The sequence below is a fragment of the Antedon mediterranea genome, chromosome 9 (assembly GCF_964355755.1).
Source record: "Antedon mediterranea chromosome 9, ecAntMedi1.1, whole genome shotgun sequence".
NCBI lineage: Eukaryota > Metazoa > Echinodermata > Crinoidea > Comatulida > Antedonidae > Antedon > Antedon mediterranea.
Window position 1 is genome coordinate 4,257,374 of NC_092678.1, and position 16,748 is coordinate 4,274,121.

The following is a 16,748-nucleotide window of genomic DNA, read 5'->3' on the forward strand; positions in this document are numbered from 1 at the left end:
GATGTGAAAACAGTAAGTGTGGTAGTATACACTGAATGACACAAAGTATAGGAACAAACAATTGCACATTATAAAGTATGTTTTCCACAGATGCTTATGCATGGCGTCAGCAAACTTTCCTCTTTACGACACTCTACACGACTATTTTTATTTTATTTATTTAGGCAAATTGCCAAGGATAACCATAAGAGAATTCATTCACTATCCTTCTTAAAGGTGGCAATCCGTTCACGAGACAAACATATACACACGATGCTCTACATTAACAAAGTCTTATTACAAGTCTTTGGGAGTGGAGTTGTAAATTGTCATTAGAAAAAAATCCTGACATATGACAGGACTTGAACCCAGGACCCTTGGATTGGCAGCCAAGCATCGTATCCACCAGGCCACAACTCCACTCCGCCACTATGCAACTTTTGAGTCATTCTGCACATGCAGTCGAGTCGAGTGTCGCTAATAAAATCAAAATAGACTACATTCAGCTACATTTGTTTTCGTAACAACATACCTATCTCGGTGCACTGATATGACATGCATAGGCTCAAGGAAAAGTGGAAAACATACGTTACTGTTACTTTAATAAATCGCGACTCGTTTGTCACGTTGTTTACTTCGAACCTTTGTCCGTGCTTTGAAAGCAGCTGCATTATATTTCGTCTGAAAGTACAAAATGTTTCAACTTTATTTTCGCAGCTCTAAATTTTTGCAATTTGAAAAACATAGATATTAGATAATATTAAAAAATTATGAAAAATACAATGAAAAGATGTAACGTTTTGTTATTAAGTGAAGTTGTGGTTGAGTTAATGAAAAATTATTTATGAAAAAAGTGCATTGAGTTGAGAATAGAAACTCTAAAAAAATAAAATTCTACATACCCTTTCAAATTTGCTGCCTCTATTTGAATGAGCCACCAGGACAACTGGGGCACCAAGATCAAATATTTCACGTAGTAACTCGTTCTCTCGTAGGTGTGTGTTGATACCGGAAGATAATGCCTCACGAAAAACTCCATACTGACGTCTCCGCGACCAGCTGTCAATTTCGATGAATTCTGTGCCAAACTTTATCTGTTCAAAAGGTGCTTCATATTCCTGGATAAATAAAACATTTGAAAAAAATGTTAGAAAAACTTTTTCGACGGTAACAATTTTATGTATTTATTTTTTGTCATAATCATATCCATCTCATCTTAAAGTATGTATATGTATTAATTAACACATAGAAAAATAGTGGCCAAAATAGTTATTTCTAGTCAACTAGTCATAGCTGTTCAAAGTATGATTATCACGAACAACAACAAAGGGAATAACTTTAAGAAACATCCAATCTTTTGGAGTACTGGAGAGTGACATAGATAGTGATTGCACTGTTAATCTTTAGGGCACTCCATCCACACATGTTTGTATAATGTACGTGTACTCGCGGAAATTGTATAAAATAATATTATTACCTCTATTGTTCTGATGATATCTCTAAAACTGGATCTCTGTGTTCTTCTGTCTTTCTTTGCTCTGTATTTGTTGCTATCGGTGGCTAGTTCTTTTAACATACCTAAAAGGTCTTCTAAATTCTCACCAACAAATTCCTGAAAAAAAAATATAAAATTGGTACAGTTGCTATTTTTACTATAATATCATGTATCTGTCGATATTTGGCGTATCAGTACTAATTTATCTTCATTCAATTCCATCCATTTGAGTACACTGTGTGGCGTCAGCAGGATCTATTGAAATAAATCATCATTTACACCAGACTTAATTTTAATTTCAAAACCGGAAATGTAAGAGTTTAGAATAGGGGGTAAAGAGGAAGAAAGAAATGAACTGGGAAATTACCTCATCATTTTCTCGTTGTAGTTCGTAAAATAGAGCGATAGCTTCACCAGCTACTATTCTTAAATTTACATCTTCAATTTGCAGTAACTCAGGAAGTCTATCAAAATGTCTGAAAAACAAATTTAATCATAACCATTATCTAGAAAGTAGAAAACTAGTAATAATGAACTAATGCTCTAGGCCCAAAAATACTCTAGAGCTAAAATAACCTAAACATATACTCTATAAAGCTTTCCGAGAATTCTTGTGTTTTGAAAAATATTTGTGGAATGAACTTTAAAACGCATTCTGAAACTATTTATGAGTGACCATAAGAATTTAATAATGAAACTCACGTGTATGTGATGCGTTCTATGTAAATTTGAGGTGCAATGGTTAATAGCAATGTCCATGCAGACAATGCAGCACAATGTAATGAATGGATACCAGGACTATGCAACGGAACCGAACCATCACCCTTGAGGAAGGAAGCGCTGAACACCTGTGTCAGATTATCCATGATCTCAATAACAACCTACAATGTAGAAAACAAATAGTGAATGGTTTTCAGATTAGACATACAGATGTTGGAAACTTATTTTTTAAAGCGGCACAGTATTACACCGGTGTTGAAAGAGCTTCACTGGCTGCCAGTGTGTAAGAGAATAACGTTTAAAATCTCGCTGATCACTTACAAAGCGTTACATGGGCTTGCCCCTGATTATATTCGCGAGCTCATTTCTGAATACATCCCGTCACGCTCTTTAAGGTCTGGTGATCAATTTCTTCTAACATTACCAAAATCATCCACTGCTTATGGTAGAAGGTCTTTTGCAGCAATAGCACCTTCATTATGGAACAAACTTCCACTCTTTGTGAGACTTGCTCCTTCAGTCAGTATTTTGAAATCACGACTGAAAGCCCATCTGTTCTCATCCGGTATTAATTAAATTATTCATTCATTCATTTATTCCTTCCCCGAAACCTTGACTCAGAAATACCGTGATGGTGTCCGGCGGGGGATAGTTTTACCTTAGTTAAGCTTTGTTACATTTTTTTTTTCACATTATTGATTGTCTCCATCCCCGAAACCTCGACTAAGAAATACCGGAATGGTGTCCGGCGGGGGATAGTTTATTACCATTAGTTAAGGTCCTATGTAAAGCACCTAGAGGGGTCAGTGATCCATTGGCGCTATATAAATATAAATTATTATTATTATTATTTTTTAAATCAAAGATCAAGAATGAATAGTTGGATTACCTGCATATCACCAGCAGCTATAAACGCACATAGTCCCAGAGTGGTGGCACACTACAAGAACAAAATTGGGAAAATTATGCCAAATTTACTAATCAAAACTAAAGTAGAACACTTCTTATGGGACTATTCAGGGGACATCCATGGCAACTTTCATTACCGAAAAAAATATTTTCTTTATAAATTAAAAATGGTAACGCCAAAAGGGTGCGAGTTCAATTGGGTAAACATTCACAAGACAGACTTGTTGAACAGAAAAGTAAGTGTGCATCAGTACTAATTTATCTTCATTCAATTCCATCCATTTGAGTACACTGTGTGGCGTCAGCAGGATCTATTGAAATAAATCATCATTTACACAAACAATTTCATATTGCAAACATTTTTTAATCGCAAAATAAATATTAATTGAAAACTTACAGCAGCACGCGCCTTTGGTGAAGCATTGTTATCGGCAAGAGTGGTTTGCAACAGCGTCCTCAACTTGTTAAACAGTTCTTCGCATTCAAGACCACCGCCAAGACTCAGGAAAACAAGGCCTGCAACATTTGCTGCAAGTGCCTGTTCATCACCTTTACCTTTAAAATAAGAAAAACAAATTTGAATACAGTAGTACTATGCTTTGTATATGAGCATGACAATTTAGATATACAGTAGAACTAGTATGAAAACAACTTTTATTTTTGGCTTGCAAGATGGTCTTGTGGTGTAAACTACACCTTTCAGGAAAACCAGGCTTGCAACCTGCAACTGCCTGTTCATCACCTTTACCTTTAAATAGTAAAAGAAAATTTAAATACAGTAGTACTATGCTTTGAATGTGACAATTTAGATATATGACTATGAAAACAATTTTTATTATTAGATTGCAAGATGGTCTTTTGGTGTAAAATACAGCTTTTCTTGTTTTTTTATTGAGGTATTGTCAAAAATTAAAGCAAACTAGTATTGCTTATTTGTCTGGATTAGGTCCGAAGGAAACACTACAGGCAATTTGTTTGGGTCATATCCTGTATAACAACAATAGTAAGTTATGAAAATACTATTGTCTATCAATTCTGTACACAATAGTAGACTTAGGTATAAAATCCTCAACCAACCTCCCACTACTTGTTTTCATGCCCCTAGTTGACATTACACTTCTAGATTGATACACGCTGAGATTGCTACACATTGAGATTGTTATGTGTTTAAATTTAAAAGAATCCATGTTGCAATGTGTCTATGTTGCTACGCTCCTAGGTTGCTACACTTTACAATCATCACTCCTCTACATTTCTAGGTTGCTATGCTTTTAGATTGCTACACTTTTTAAGTTGCTACATTTCTAGGTTGCCACACTTCTGGATCGCTTCACTTTTAGATTGCTACGCTTCTAGATTGCTATGCTTTTAAACTACGCTTTTAAGTTGCTACGCTTCTAGATTGCTACACTTGCGGATTGCTTTACTTCCAGATTGCTACAATTTTAAGTTGCTAAACTTATAGATTGCTACATTTTAAAGTTGATACACTCTTAGTTTGCTACGCTTTTAAGTTACTACGCTTCTAGATTGCTACGCTTATAAATTTCTACATTTGTAGATTGCTATACTTTTAGATTGCTACACCTTTAAGTTGCTACATTTTTAGGTTGCAACATTGCTCTGCTTCTAGATTACTACACTTTCATATTGCTACGCTTCTAGGTTGCTACATTTTAAATTGCTACGCTTCTAGATTGCTACACTTTTATAGTCTTGGTTGCTACGCTACGATTGTATTGGTCTAATAGTAATTATACAGGGATGCCTTATAATAGATGCCAACAATTTAAGCTTACCTTTTTTAATGCACCTCTCTGCGCAATCCAAGATGGTAACCTTCCTGCCGTCTACAAAGTCTTGCAGGTACTTCTTGCAAAGAGCAGCCTGAACAGCAGCTAAACACTTCTGCCTTCCTTGTGCACTGAATATCACAAATAATGTAAATAATTATAAATCCTATAATGTTTGCATGTATGATATTACATCAGTGTGTACAAATAGCCCAATGGTATAAGGTTTTTTGAAGAGTAAACTTCAAACAAGATCTGTACTATTTTTAGACTAATAATGCTTCTTGTTAGTACCTCTTTTGTGTAGTACCATCAATAGCGTCTTTCAACTTGTCTTCAAAATCTTCATTGGCAATCGATTCATCAATGCCGTCGTTAGCAGCAAGGAGGGCACCGTCATCAACGATGCTTCCTGGATCCGATATATGACTACTTGTGACACTCCCTGAGTCATTGTCTGCCTCTTCTTCATTCATCTCATTCGCTCCACGACTTGCTCCTACAAAATAAAAACATAGCCATCGTAACATGCATAAATAACATGATATTTTTATCGAATGGTGCATGTTATATAAAGAAATGCTTGTTTTTTTTTGCCTCAACATTAGATCAAATAAATATTGATTGTGGTTCAATCTTTTTAAAAACAATATTAAAGGTGTATCAGTACTAGATTATCTTCATTCAATTCCATCCTTTTGAGTACACTGTGTGGCGTCAGCAGGATCTATTGAAAAAAATCATCATTTACACCATACTATTATATTCATAATCATTTCATTTCTTTATTCGACAACAAGCGGTCCAGGGGTTGCGACAGCAACAGAGCGCCATAACACATTTGTGTCCGCAACCCCTGTAACATACAACTTAATACAAGTTAAAAATGAATATAAAATATACAGAATATATAAAAAATTTAATTAATTTGTATTACTGTGTTACACAATTTAAAATACACCTATACAATTAAAATAAATTTAGCGTTTATCAAGCAGATATTTAACAGCAGTATTGAATTGAATTTTTACATTTCAGTACAGTAGCAGCATTCAACTTGACGCAATAGCATGCAAGTATGTGAGTCGCATTATGTTGCTAATGTAAAGTCTAAGAACCCGAGTTAGTGTTACTGTACAGCAATTTATATAGGAATGTGTAGATGAACTTTATTTAACCTACACAAATATGGCTATCTATCCTATCTATCAATCTATCTATCTCTGAAACATAATTATGTTTACATTGTCTATAAAGTTAATAGTTAACTATTTATATGATAAAAAATATACATGTGCATTTAATGGGGCCCCATATAATGTGCTTCAAATTGATAATGAAAACTGGGAGAATTGATAATCTTCAATTGGATGAAAAAGAAAACAAGTTTTTTAGTGAATTGAAATGTAGTATATTAATAAAATAATTTTATGAATATGAATAAAAAATGATTGAATTCATTAATACTTTGCAGAACTATGTAATTTGTTACAGTTTTTAATATGGTATACCATCCAAAATATTGAGCAATCAATAAAGCTAACAGATTACAGACATATTTCTCAACCATATGGAATTGTTGACTGTACATCACAAGTAATGGCCTTATGCATCTCAATCATTGGAAATAGTATTAAACAAATTAACGTTGATACTGTTTACTTAGGTGAAATTTAGTTTCCATTATATAATTATTACGCCATATGTTCACAATATGAATGTGTCCGTAATTGGTTTGTTTAAACTATTTATAATTGCACCTCTATTATACAAAAATTCACATCAAATAATAATAATACTAAGTATTAGTTCAGGCTAGTGAGTATTTGCTTCCATGTCTTGTCTTAAAAATTTGACTTAAATGTGTTGACTGACTAGGACAGGGCATTCCAATTCATTCATTCAATTCACATTTATTTACTCATCGTTTATAAATATAATTTTATAATATAAATGATGGCAAGGACCCTGCATAGAGAAGTTTACAATTCTATTTTCGCAGGACCCTTTTAAATAAAAAACATAAAACAATAAACACAACATAATAAATATAAAATAAAAAAACATTATAAAAATTTATCATTGAGAAATTTCTCTATGAATATAAAATAATTTAAAAAGATGTGTTCATTTTTAAAACCATTATACCAGTCTAGTAGGCCTACTACTTTAGGCAAAAAGTCTAGGACTAACTTACTTTACTATGGAGTATGGCCTACGCCATCCCGCCTGCCTGCATACCTTTAGGCACTGCTCGCGCCTGGTCTACTACTAGTACTAGCCTGCCCTGGCTAGGCCTAGCCTAGCCCGATCATTTAAAAATCATATTAATATTATTCTAAATAAAAATATTAAACGTAAACTCGTCTAGCCTAGGCTCTAGTGTATGTAGGGCATAACTGTTAGCAACTATAATCTTGTTATCGATTAATTCATTAAACAAAAAACACAACACATTAAATAAACATATGGTACTGTAAAGTGAAATGGAATTCATTTTATACAACGTGCTCGCCCGCCAAAATCCTCTCATCCCCGCGACATTGAATCATCGTCATGCCTTTTTTGGAAGGTCATGGATGGTGCTAACTTACCTTTCTTTTTATTCCTCTTGTTTCGCGGCATTTTTCTTTCTCCTTCTCAGTAGAATAAATTAAATAATCTATTATCAAGACGTTGGTATACTTTCCAGACTACGAATAAATTTACCCCAAAAATATTTACGTAAAATAAGCGGTCGTATAGATCTGTAAACTCGTTCAGTCATTTTCCCATGAATTGACTTACCCTGATAACAGAATGAAGACTAATAACCTTTGACCTCTTTACACAATAATACTAACACGTAATGCATTGTGGGTACGTTAGAACGGAGTTTATGGTGGGATAAACTAAGGAATGACGTCACATTTCTTCCTCCACATGGCGTTACATATTGTGACGCAATCTTATACTTTAGGAAGTTACGTAATATATTGGCGGGAAAGAAGACAAACACCTACTGCAAATTATGGCATTGAGAGTTTGGAACTGGACCACAAAGAAAAGTTATAAAACCCTTTTTTCTTGTGAAGAATTGACAATTCTATGCAAAATAATAAATTGTGTGTATATCAACTGGAATTTATCACATCTTTGGGCCTAATGATAGTGAAATCTGCAAAATAGGCCTAACCTACTATACCCTGTGTTTTAGAAAGACGTCACAACTTCAACCTCCTCTCGGTAAATTCAATAACTATGACGTCACTACACGCATTTAATCGATGGGACATATGGGGACATTGAAAAAAAAAAAAACAAAGAAACTTTTGTAGAAAGTGATAAGTAATTTATTTCCAAGAACGAATTGGAAAGAATACAAGTACACAATGAAACAAAAATGTGATGATAACTGCTTTTCAATAAGAAATAAAAAAACAACACAATTTGAGTTTAAATAAAAAGAAAGCAAAACTAAAAACATTCAAATGGACAAATTTGATCACTAAAACTCTTTGTACCTTATTTAGATAATTATAAGGTTCTTTCACACACACTGTTATAAACCAAAATGTAAGATGGCCTTAGTGTGAACAGGACTTAAGCATTCACCTCTTCCATGTCAACAAGCACAAACATGTTCACAATACATATGTTAATAAAATAGGTTTCGGCAGTTGATTAACTTATGCAAAATACAAATTCATTACCCAATGATTATCTTCCTGTATTTAAAAAAATTTAAACTAAGGAAAGACAAAATATTTTTTTTTAAATAGTAAATAAATGTATTGAAAGTTTGTTTTTGTTGTGATAAATGAAGTTAATTGAACTATAAATACATATGAACCGATGCCAAACTACTGACTTGAAAGAATTCATTTTATTTAAAACCACTTTGCATCAAATGAAAATTTAATTTCTTGGCTGACATTCTTAAATTAAACTTTGTTTCATAAATTATTTTATCTTACTTTTCAAATTGTTAAAATTAAAAGATTTTGAATCTCATGTTGGTCTTACTGTTTAAATCTTCTTTTCCACTACAGAAATATTAATATTTTGGCCAAAAGCACCTTAACAATAAAGAATACTATTACATACAATATGTACAACAAAACATATACACTGTACAAATTTAAAGCCTCATACGCCGGGCGCCAATTGTTTCTATATCGTGCTAACTCCATAATAAGGAATAAATGAAAAACGGTCAGTAAGAAATTCAAAATGTTCAGTAATGCTTGACCCTTGACCCTGCAATAAAAGACTTTACTTGTAATCGACCGTGACAACTTCAGGAAGTCAACATTTACAATTATGCATTCATTTTTAACTTTAACATAATTTCAGGAGTCTATTATTGTGACACTTGACTAGAGATGAATTACAATCCCTCGTTTCTGTATACTGGGTCTATAACTGAGAATTTGAACAAGTAAAGTTTACGAAACATATTTGGTCACACTTTTCTTTTTTTTTTTCAATGAAAAATTACCCGTAAGAAATGAAACTAAGAAAATTAATACAATTTATAGAAACTGAGTTGTTCTAAATGATTGTCTTTAGAATCACCATTCATGATATTAATAATGATGAATACATGTTTACTTATTAATATTCATAATCACATTAGCATAAACATGAATAACAGTTACAGTTTGATTGGTTATAAAACACCACAAGCTCATGAATTATTCATGTTAAAATTAGCATTGCAACACATCACTGTAACAGATCATAAGAAATATGTTAATAACATGATTATGAAATATTCATAATAGTTCATTGAATATTCATGATTAACTATGAATATTAATTACTAGCATAATCAGATCATGTGACCAACATGCACAGGCAGACACCTTGGCTAATGTGTGCAGTGTGTCCAAATACACATACAGTTCAAATGCATGGACTTGCAGACAACACTGCCAAAAAACATTGCCCTTCTGATCACATGGCTCAAATACTTTGACCTTTAGACCACATAGCTGTCCAGTTTGGTGTTGCCTTTTGTGACAGTCTCAAGGCATTTTGTTAGACACATGTCTACAAGAAATTCTTCAATTACATTTTTGTCAATGACAAATGCATTGTCTAGATGTTGTTCAGTTTTGTAGATGTGTCTCGGGATACGACAACACAACAAGTGCGCATAATTTCTTCAAACAATACTTTGCATTGTCATGTCTGTTGTGTTTCCATTCTCCATTGAATTGATTGCACTTCTTAGTTGTAGTAACCATTGTTTTTTATCGTGTTCATCGTTTGCTTGCAGCGAACAAGATTGTCCTCCTCCGTTACCATTCAAGGTGTGTACACGTAATGTATGTTTATCTGTTAAAGAAAACAAATTTAAATAATTTACTGAAATAAATTCAAATTTAGTCGTTTTAAATTGTTTAATAAGAAAAATAAAATCAAATGTCAACATTCTGTCAAAACCTGACATGCCAGTATTTAGTGTTTGTCGCCCTCTAATTACAAAAAATGTACATTACTGCACTGCCTATTACTGCTTGCATAAAGTTAGCAACACAACGAGACTTAGTTTTTGTATTAAGATACTTTAATTTGCATATTTTGTTTCATGCCACGAAAGCATCATATGTTTGTAAATACAATGCAAATTAGCTTACATGTTTGATTATTAGTAAACGCTCCTCGGAATGACCCACTTGACTTGACAGTTCCATCTGACAGATCCTCTACGTCAAGTTGATCAACTGGAATTGGTTGACGATGTACTTGATAGACTTTGTTACCATTACGCGTCACCATCCGCGTCATCACTAAGATTTCTTCAAACAGGAATACATGCAATTTCTGAAATTTAATTTGAATAAATTAAAGTTGGTTGGTGCAGCTGGTAGAGTGCCGATCTCTTTGCCATAAGGCTGGAAGGTCGAATCTTGGTTTATGTCATTGGGCATGACACATTATGTGCATGTGGTTTAAACACTAACCAGTGTACTAATGTACAATACAGACTAATAAATAAATTAATTTAATAATTTATAATATGACTGCGTGATAGGCGATGACCTAAATAAGGCAAGGCATTAACTGACTTTGTCTGAATCACAGCATTACTTGTATGTATCACCAATTGGGAGAATTTAAATACACAAACAATTTTTTTCTGAAGACATAGAACTAAGATAGAAATGAACTTACCATTCCCTTGTTATTCTTTAGTAGACCACCACAGAGAAGTACTTTTTGTTCATTTATTAATGGATGTCTTTGTTTGTCTTCTAAGTATTCGAATGAATTTATGTAATGAAGACACTTTGTTTCACCAGTCCTCCTGTCAACAACTTTTATCATATTTTCTGCAACTTTTATCTAAAAATAAAAACAATTATATTTATTACAAATTGTTTGTTTTTTTATGTCAGAAAATATCTAAAATTATTTTACCAACGTACAGGAAAAAATAAATCAATTCGATTAATCTTATTATTTGTTTATTACAATAAAAACAAAACCACAATTAGTTAATTGTGGGCGTTTAATAGCCACTGTTATTCAAACTAACAAACAAATAAACACACATATTTTCCTGTTGACATATTCCATTAAAAATATTAATCTAATATTTTACAAAATTCTCAGAATGAAGGACACAAAATAACCCAACAGATAAAATCGTACAAAGAAGGGACGAGACATTTAATAGTGCGATTATTAGTCTGGTTATCAACTGACGGTTTCCTGTTGAGACAGTTGGGTTTATTTATTATTGGCTGGGTTTTCACAATTTATTGACCTCTGACTGATAGACAGATGATGTTAGTATCTTTTATTTAGCAATCAATTAAACTCAATTAGTTAATTACATATCAAGGATTGGCAATTTATCTCAAATTTACCATTATATTAATCTATCATCCATCTACAATATAATAAAGATTTTTTTTATATATATTGTATTCGTAAGAGAGGTCTACTTCAAATATTCAAACGGTTTCCCTCGAAAATACTAATTTTATCACCAAATAGAATAAAAAATATTCTAAACAATGTAAAAACAAAGGGTAAAAAGATAGTACATAGATAGACCAGACTAAATATACTAATTAAAATGACACCATAATTAGATTTGATGACCTTAAAGTTTTTAATAGAACATGTGTTTAAGGAGTAGTATCACCTCCATGGTAGTATTCATTTATAAGATCTCACTTATTTCAAGACAATACTGAAGTTATGTGGCCTTGAATGGAGACTTATGGGTGTGCTGCTTACATGATGTTACTTAAAATACAGGTATGTTAATGAAAATGTATATCTTTGGATGGTTACTGGTAATAGTGTGGTTAATGGACAGCTGATAAAGACAGCAAGGTTGTCTGGTGGGCTGCTGCATTCAGGCCTATTAAATGTATTGCTATAGGAAGTCATTTGATGTAGATAACCATAACATATAAACATGATTTAATGAAGCAGAATTCTTATCAGATGTCAGGGATCCATCAATTTCATCATGTGATACACTTAATATGAAGTACGGAATTCTTTTTTGGGAATCTTTTGTCTCCATTATCAATTTTTAACAAATAAATGAATTAAAATGTTAGGTAGATGGTTGAAACTTAATAAATGTTATAAATATACTTACTGCTTCAACTAACGACTGTCTATCTTCATGGTCTCCAGGCGTCAGCATCAAGATGTTTTTTAACAGAAGAGGGTATTTTACAAGCCGACTCCTCGGAACGTCTAGGAAGTTCCACAGATCAAGTTTACGACTAAAAGGCGATTCTCGACATCTTTGCAGAAAATCGTTGACTTGTTTTGTTTGCTTTTTCTCGTCTAGAAGCGTCTTGGCTGCAAGTTGGTTGGAACAATACGTAATGTATGTATCTAAAACAGTAGGCAGCTATTGAAGAAAATAAAAAATAATAGTTAAAATATTATATAACAGGAATATTGTATTCTTCTTACTTCTGGTGCGCATAAAAACAAAAGGTATGTTGTATCATTCCAATGTGCTTATACCAGACATTAAGGTCAGAGGTTAAGTATAATAAAATATAAATAAACCAAGGAGTACTTCCTTTTACCACACTATGGGGTAAGTTGTTTATCCAATGTAGTGACGTAAATTCAATGTTTACCACATAACTGGTCCTTTTTTTTTTTAATTTAAAGCAAACTTTTTGATTAAAAAATATTTAAATTATTTTAAAAAAACAGAATTCATTTCATCGCATTTCCATATGACCAGGGATGACACTTATAATTTTTTATTTATGCAAATTTTTAATGATTAAATTGAAAGACTATACATACCCATTCCAAGAAAATCTTCCCTATAACATCTGTAGTCCCGTCTTGATTTCTCTGTAGTCTTAATTTGTCAATTAATTCTGAAAAACATACATATATGTGCATATTGAGATAATGTCATTATTTTCAACATTCGTCACAACAGGATCAATGCCCGTAAAGGCAAAACGGGTGGCTGAGGTGTGGCGTATCCCAATTTCCCATCGATAATTAAATTGTTTTGAACATGTAAGTAAAGAGAAAATTAGTTTTACCCTAAGGAGTGCATAGCAGGCAAAATTAGGGTTAAATCGTGCAAAGTTACACCCATTTCAATAACATGTATGCCATGTCAGCCTGATTAACTATAACAAAGCATAAAAGAGAAAATTAGTTTCACCCCCAAGGAGCGGGAAATTGAGGGCTAAGTCATGTAAAATACACTCTTTGCAAATAACACGTGTGAGTAGGCATGTCTTTGCTTAATCAAGCTTTAAAATTATGCACAGTTTATGACTGAGCTCATGCATAATTCATATAAAGTATGAATAATTCATTAATTCTAATTCATTGGAATAAAATTTAATAGTGGTTTGATATCTTAGACTCATGTTTCGCAGTTCTTGATTGAAACTCAACACAGACCCTAGGAGGTCGGCAAAGACCCTAGGAGGTCGACTCCTTGTAAAACCAGTCAACTATCGAAAAACAATTAAAAGTTGCTACAACATAGTTGTAATCTGTTCTGTTTTGTTCAATATAAATATTTTTTCTCAAATTTAAATCATAGGACTTTTCAGCGACTGCAACCGATGTTTGTACTTTTTTGCAGCGTTAACAAAATTATAGTTGTTTTGTTAAAAAGCAGCGAGTTCTATCACAAGTAAAAATATTTTGCTGATTTTTTTTTTGTTTCTATAAACTTTCCTTCCAGACAAAACTTAATTAACTTTGAATTGTAATAAATAAGTTATCTGGAGGAAGCAATAGTAGAGACTTAATTAATTTAATTAAGTCAACGAGTTAGTTTCACTTTTGGCCGCACATGCTAAGTTTACCTAATACACCATTCCTGCAACGATATCGTATTTTGTCATCTCTGAGACCAAATTTGTTTTAAAAGGATTTAACAATTTTATAAACAATTTGAATTTTCTGTTTTATAGTAATTACAGTATTATCAAAGATTGGTTGATTTCAATCTATTACATTTTTTTTGCTTTAAAATCCTGTTATTAAAACAGCTAAAATGAAACTTCAGAATAAAGAAATTGTTTCAATTTTAAGAATATTAAAGCAATTAGTATGACTTAGATGGCATCTTGATAGATTACTTTAGTCACAAGTGTGAATCAACTTATCAATGTTGTAATTCCTTCAAAACATCTTTCTTTAACAGCAGACAGTTAAACAAGAAAACAGAACGCGATTAAATTTATGGCATTTTGCCAGTATGTATTTACGCTTTTTTCAGTTTCTTATTCAAAATTCTACGATAACAATTCATGCAGAATGTCACTTACCTTCATGCAATGGGGTCAATGTTTCTAACGTGCCGAATATCGTGTTAAGTTCTTGTTCATTTAACATCTGTAATGATCGCATTGAATCGCGATAAGTTTTCATGATTAGTTTTAAATCATCTGTCATGTCCTGTTCTCCTTGTAATAGTTCAAATATTGCCTATTAGCAAAAAAAATAATCAATGTTTATTTAAGAAAATTAATGCCGTCTTACAAAGAATCTATCGTTTAACCGTTTACAAGAAACGCATTTCAATATTACCAAGAAAGACTTATTATCTGTAATAGAGAAGAATTGTATAAACAAAACAGTACATAAAACCCGGAGTACGTCAGAGTTGCAGGCATCAGTAGTTGCCTTTATCTGCACAACAATGATATTATAACTATTGTATTATTCAATTCAAATTTCTGGAAATGCCAGCATGGACAAACACATAAGCCAAACACTCTGGTCTGGATACCAGATGATAAAAGGTTGTGTGCGGCCAGCAGTTGGTGGAGACAAATTGGTGTAGAAAAATTAAAATTGGGTGTCGACAAATTAACTATGACCCAGGCAAGTTTGAGAAGGTCATTGGCCAGTTATAACAGCTGATATTGTTTACTGTTAGGTCATTTTTAGTAATTTAATTTAAATTTTAGGCCAATATTGGCAATTAAATCTCAAAATCAGGTAATTTATAGTTGTTTAACCTACAACTAGATCATGGCTTTAACATTTAACTTAATTGGTCTTCCTGTGTATTAACATTAACAATATTATGTAATGAATGTATTTGGTTGGCACACAATCCTTGAGCAGTATTTTCTTTTGCACAAGGGTAACACTAGGTAGTCCAGTACTAGGTCTAGATTGTCTCGCCTAAGCACCTGTTAGCAAGTCACACACCCAGACTACTACAGACACCAGTAGCCATATTAATGAGACTAGCCTTAGTAAATTAATTAATAAGGTTAAATGTTATAATTTCTATCAAATTGTATATATATTCACAGGCTATGGAAGTCTTCATTTATAACATTACTTGGTTGACTTATCTACGTACAATCTTAACCTTTGTGTTTAGCCATAGAGATATTATAATATCTTTATGGTTTTAGCACACTCTATAAATTCACCAACTACATATTCATTCAATCTTTTACTTTGGAATCTGTGGTCCATAGAAAGTAAAATTACATTTAAACTAATTAAAAATAAACAAGGCTGTACTAATTACTACTATATACAGCTTCTTTTTTTATGAACATTTTTATATTAATTACTTGCACTGGTGAAGGGCTAGTGTTGCCTGAAAGCTCTGCTAACTTTTCTGGCCGTTTTTATTTAGCTTGCGCTTTTTTTTTTGTATCTCCATTGAGATCCAGCCACTTATTTTTTCAGTAATTTGGATTTATATTAATTAAAACAAAACCAATTTCAACAAAAATGTATTATTGCAACCACTCACCTCTTGTCGTTTGATTTGTCTCTTTGTCATTACTTCATTAATATTTCCTTGTACTGTCTCCGACCATAATCTGCTATCCCTCCTTTTTGTAGGTGTTGCCTGCGGCTTGCTGTATGGTTTTATTGTCACACTTGGTGATGGTGTGGTGTTTCGGAAACTCATCGACCTCTGTAGAAGCAATTTAGAAATTTGAAGCACATGAAAATTCTCTCGTAATTCCACAATGGCAGGCTTTTTCACTTTACTATTATTGTTAGAAATGTTACTCGTATTGGCCATATTTTCTGAGCTGGCAGACTCGTAATAATCTCTGCAGGGCATGACTTTTGTTCGTACACATAGAGCTAACCAGCTTAGCTCCTGCCTAGCAGACTGCTTATTTGTCAATGATTACATTGGTTCATTGTTCACTGGTTAAGTGATGCAATTCAACTACAGCCGACCAATCAGAGACAGTCAGTAGGAAATATGACCTTTTCATAGAAGGACAAAGCTAATTCAGGTTTTAATAGTATTATAGTACACTGCATGAGTAGAATACTTTATTATACTACAGCCCACCACCTATAGAAATGCAACAAAATATTTCTGTTCATATTTTTTTTCTCCCATGGGA

General features: G+C 32.7%; 2 protein-coding genes and 2 non-coding genes across 4 annotated transcripts in view; all 4 read right to left on the bottom strand.

Annotated features, from left to right (window-relative positions):
- Positions 1 to 144: 144 nt before the first annotated feature.
- Positions 145 to 7,687, bottom strand: LOC140059126 (interferon-related developmental regulator 2-like). The gene is made up of 10 exons (XM_072104967.1): positions 7,491 to 7,687; positions 5,191 to 5,395; positions 4,903 to 5,027; positions 3,501 to 3,658; positions 3,084 to 3,134; positions 2,177 to 2,355; positions 1,842 to 1,950; positions 1,457 to 1,591; positions 882 to 1,097; positions 145 to 660 (listed from the first exon to the last, which is right to left on the bottom strand). The coding sequence occupies exons 1-10, from the start codon at positions 7,519 to 7,521 to the stop codon at positions 580 to 582; spliced, it is 1,290 nt and encodes a 429-aa protein (XP_071961068.1). The 5' UTR covers positions 7,522 to 7,687; the 3' UTR covers positions 145 to 579.
- Positions 1,662 to 1,754, bottom strand: LOC140059646 (small nucleolar RNA SNORD62). Its single transcript, XR_011847250.1, has one exon. It is a non-coding gene; the product is annotated as a small nucleolar RNA SNORD62 (small nucleolar RNA).
- Positions 5,556 to 5,648, bottom strand: LOC140059644 (small nucleolar RNA SNORD62). Its single transcript, XR_011847249.1, has one exon. It is a non-coding gene; the product is annotated as a small nucleolar RNA SNORD62 (small nucleolar RNA).
- A 552-nt stretch (positions 7,688 to 8,239) lies between the features above and the next one.
- LOC140058647 (rho guanine nucleotide exchange factor 3-like) overlaps positions 8,240 to 16,748 on the bottom strand; it is a 42,354-nt gene continuing 33,845 nt past the window's right edge. Inside the window, exons 9-15 of the mRNA XM_072104339.1 lie at positions 16,133 to 16,300; positions 14,679 to 14,838; positions 13,180 to 13,256; positions 12,506 to 12,766; positions 11,059 to 11,229; positions 10,521 to 10,707; positions 8,240 to 10,218 (exon numbers count right to left, since the gene is read on the bottom strand). Of these exons, the coding sequence (XP_071960440.1) occupies positions 10,046 to 10,218; positions 10,521 to 10,707; positions 11,059 to 11,229; positions 12,506 to 12,766; positions 13,180 to 13,256; positions 14,679 to 14,838; positions 16,133 to 16,300 (1,197 nt within the window). The 3' untranslated portion in view covers positions 8,240 to 10,045. The remainder of the gene's footprint in view (positions 10,219 to 10,520; positions 10,708 to 11,058; positions 11,230 to 12,505; positions 12,767 to 13,179; positions 13,257 to 14,678; positions 14,839 to 16,132; positions 16,301 to 16,748) is intronic.